This window comes from Otolemur garnettii, unplaced genomic scaffold, assembly GCF_000181295.1.
Source record: "Otolemur garnettii isolate 467f Iridium unplaced genomic scaffold, OtoGar3 scaffold00001, whole genome shotgun sequence".
Taxonomy (NCBI): Eukaryota; Metazoa; Chordata; class Mammalia; order Primates; family Galagidae; genus Otolemur; species Otolemur garnettii.
Window position 1 is genome coordinate 33581569 of NW_003852396.1, and position 3658 is coordinate 33585226.

The following is a 3658-nucleotide window of genomic DNA, read 5'->3' on the forward strand; positions in this document are numbered from 1 at the left end:
ACAAACCTCCAACCTTCTGAGATTGCCCAGTCTCAGGACCTTTAGGGAAAGGCTTGTAACATGTAAAGGTCTGGCAGCAGGGGGGCGCTTGCTGGGGACAGGGGAGAGCTCGGACCTTACAGACCTGTTCCTGCTTCTCAGCTCAAGTAACAGTTTTGACTGTTTGAAAACCTTGTAAAATGGTGCAGGGAATGGACTCATAACATTGTTGGAGAAGCAACAAGTTTGTGATTAGACCTCAACTCACCTCCCCCAAATGTTCTTCAATTCCACATCTATTTCTAAAAACCATTTTTTCTCCCATGGGATAAAGAAAAAAAAAGGACAGACAAGTAAGTTATTCTCCCTAGAAGAACTATCAGGCACGGGTGAGTGTTCAGTGACAAGTGTGGTTATAGTAGGGGCTGGGATGTGCCTCACAGCTTTTTCCCCCTTCTTGATACTGATTCCTTGGACTAAGTTTAGACTCCTTACAGAGTTTGCTCACAGAGGAAGGCAGATGGAGCAGCTAGTGATGTGTCTCCTTTAAGCTTTAATCTACAATAAAAATGGAATCAACCCTATTTTTTAAAAAGAACAAATCTAGTAATAGTATATATGATTTCTAAACTTTGTTTTCTATTTTATTATATTTTCCAGAGATTGGTTAATTTTGAAAACTTGTGAAAGAATTAGATATTAGATTACTTTCAGCCTAATTCATTCATATTTAGTCCTATTATTTTTAATTATTTTATAAAGTATTATATTCCATTATATCTTAAATAGAATGCTTAATTTTTTAACTTTCTCCCTTTGTCATAAGAAACCCCACAAATCTTATGGGAGTATAAATTTAGGCAGAATAAATTGTTGTATGCATTTGAAATATTTTGCTAATAGTGTTCTTACTTTATTATTTCCAAAATTATAACTATACACTCCCCCATTTTCCCTCTCCCACTCTCTGCTCTCTTTCTCATTTTTTCCTTTTCTCTAATATAAAATAAACTTATACTTTTATATAACTTTTTAAAATTTTTTAAAATTTATTCATTTTTTATTTCTTCATGTGATATATACCTTTTGTTCTAAAAAATTATTACTGTACACAAAAACATTCACAATCTAAATGATAATAAATTTTACCAAATTTTAGTATTACCTAAGGTTAAATCATTTAATACAATTTACATGTGATCACATTCATCTAATTTTAAATGCAAGCCATGTGGATATTATTTGCTATTTGAAATAAAGTTAAGTATAGGTAGCTATTGTGTAACTGTGTCTATGTGCATTATTTTAATAGTTATCTCTTTGTAATAATACCGGGCAAAAGAATCCCTAGCCCATTATAACTGTGTTTCCATGGTAGCAAGTAATTTCCCTTGTAACAATTTCCCTTAAACAAAAATAATGGCAACATAGGAAATGATAAACTGATTATAAGGATGAATGTTTCTGAATTTAATGACAACAACAAAAGAAATAAGCAAATACTTTTCACTAAGTTATAGTCCAATTTACCTTGGCAAAACATTTTAGCTTGAGTCTTCACTATTGCTAAGTTGTATCCAACATCTGATGGCAGGAATCCTAATGGTAGGTCAGTGCCCACAAGGGTAGTAAAAACGCCTTGGCAAAGTAGGTCTTGAAAATTTAAATTGGTGGAAAAAGGGTAAACATCCCCTAAATGTTGGTTTTTAAATGAATGTCTGCTCTTCAAATCTTGGTTCCCAAAAGTATTTTGTGAAGTCTCCGACGGATCTCTTTGGTTTTAATGGAATAGATGATGGGATTGAGCATTGGAGGCACAAAGAGATAGACAAGGGACAAGAGCGTGTGTATGTACCTTGGGCCATGCCTCCCATAGCGAGCAGCCATGGACACACCAACCATAGGCACATAAAAGATGAGCACAGCACAGATGTGTGACACACATGTGTTAAGTGTCTTTAGACGTTCTTCCCGGGAGGCAATGGCTAGCACAGAGCGAAGTATGAGCACATAGGAGAGAAGAATGAGCGCAGAATCCAGGCCAAAGGTAGCAATGACAATGAACAGACCAAAGATATTATTGACGGTGGTGTCACCACAAGGCAGGCGAATCAGATCTGGATGCAGGCAGTACGCATGGGAGAGGACGTTGGCCTTGCAGAAGGGTAACCTCCTTAGAAGCAAAGGCAGTGGAAAAACCATACAGAAACTGCGGATGATAACAGACATGCCCAGATGCACCACACGGGTATCAGTGAGCACTGTGGCATAGCGCAGTGGGTTACAGATGGCCACATAGCGGTCAAAGCTCATAACCAACAGGATGCCAGACTCCACAAAGGAGAAGAGATGGATAAAGAACATTTGGGCCATGCAAGAATCAAAACTGATCTCCCTGAAGTAGAAGCAATATGTGACCAGTACTGTGGGCAGTGTGGACAAAGACACACCCATGTCATTTACTGATAGCAGGGACAGAAAATAGTACATAGGCTGATGCAAGCTCTGTTCCTCCTTGACAATGAAAAGGATGAGGGCATTTCCCACAAGGGAAACAGCATAGAAGGCACCAAGGAGCAGAAACATCCAGTGTTGGGAGTTCTCCAGCCCTGGGAGTCCTGTCAATGTAAAAGGAGGCCACCCTGAGCTATTGTCAGGGTTACCTCCCATGCTGGGACTCCTGACAAAATTCTAGGGCCACTCTCCTGTAACAAAGATAGACACAGTTATATGTATGGCCTTTGGTTAATATTTTAAGCCTCTCCTAAACTCTTTGGACCTTCAATTGATAGCATTCACTAACTTGATTCACTAAAACTCTCATTTTTGCCTCTCCTTGTTACCCAGATTTCTGAAATAGTCTGAGTCTTGTTGGTTTATCTGGCTGGCAAATCAGATCCCCTCACCTTCATTTATACATGTGGCTTTTGCCTCAATGCTCCTTCTCACATTCAGTGCTATGAGCTCTATTTTTCATCAGTATATGACTATTACTTTGTTCAAGATCTAAGACAAAACTCTTCTGATCAATACTTCAGCTGTTATTCCCTCTTTCTGTGCAAACCTCTTAATCTCTGAGCCATACTTTCTTCTGCTTGCCACTCTCTCATATGACTGAACTTCTGCTACTCCCAGCTTCCCTGCACTTATATAGACTCTCTGTTCTTTCATTCATTCATCCGGACAGAAGATAAATGAACAGAAAGATGTTCATTCACAGAGATAATGTGTCAGATGCTCATTGAAGTAAACTAGAATTCCATTTTTCCAACTACCTTTTCATTCTTCTATTTATTTAGCTTTACACAGCACCATTCTTCTCTCTGAATAATTTAATTACTAAAAGTAATTTCTTAACAATCTTTTCAGAACCAAATTATACTTATCTCCTGAAAGCCATGTTATTAATAATCATTTCTTTATGCTGCAGAATTGCTTCTCATCTATGTCGTCTATCTCTTTGAAAAACATCTTTATTCTTACCACAACAAATGAGTGAGATGATGGTTATGTTAACCTGTCTGATTTAAGCATTCCATATTGTATATCAAATCAGCACATTGTCCTCCATCATTGTACACAGTTATGATTTAATAAAAAATAAATAAATAGGGCTTGGCACCTGTAGCTCAGTAGTTAGGAAACCAGCCACATACACCGAGGCAGGAGGATTCAAACC

The 3658-nt window shown here is 37.7% G+C and overlaps 1 protein-coding gene across 1 annotated transcript; it reads right to left on the bottom strand.

Moving 5' to 3' along the window:
* Nucleotides 1-1704: 1704 nt before the first annotated feature.
* On the bottom strand, nucleotides 1705-2649 carry LOC100945814 (olfactory receptor 51I2-like). Its single transcript, XM_003781004.1, has one exon. It carries the CDS (start codon nucleotides 2647-2649, stop codon nucleotides 1705-1707), a length of 945 nt encoding a protein of 314 aa, XP_003781052.1.
* Nucleotides 2650-3658: the final 1009 nt, after the last annotated feature.

Bases quoted from the DNA above. Each gene is read 5' to 3' on its own strand.
- LOC100945814 (XM_003781004.1), bottom strand. From the start codon at position 2,649: ATGGGAGGTAACCCTGACAATAGCTCAGGGTGGCCTCCTTTTACATTG.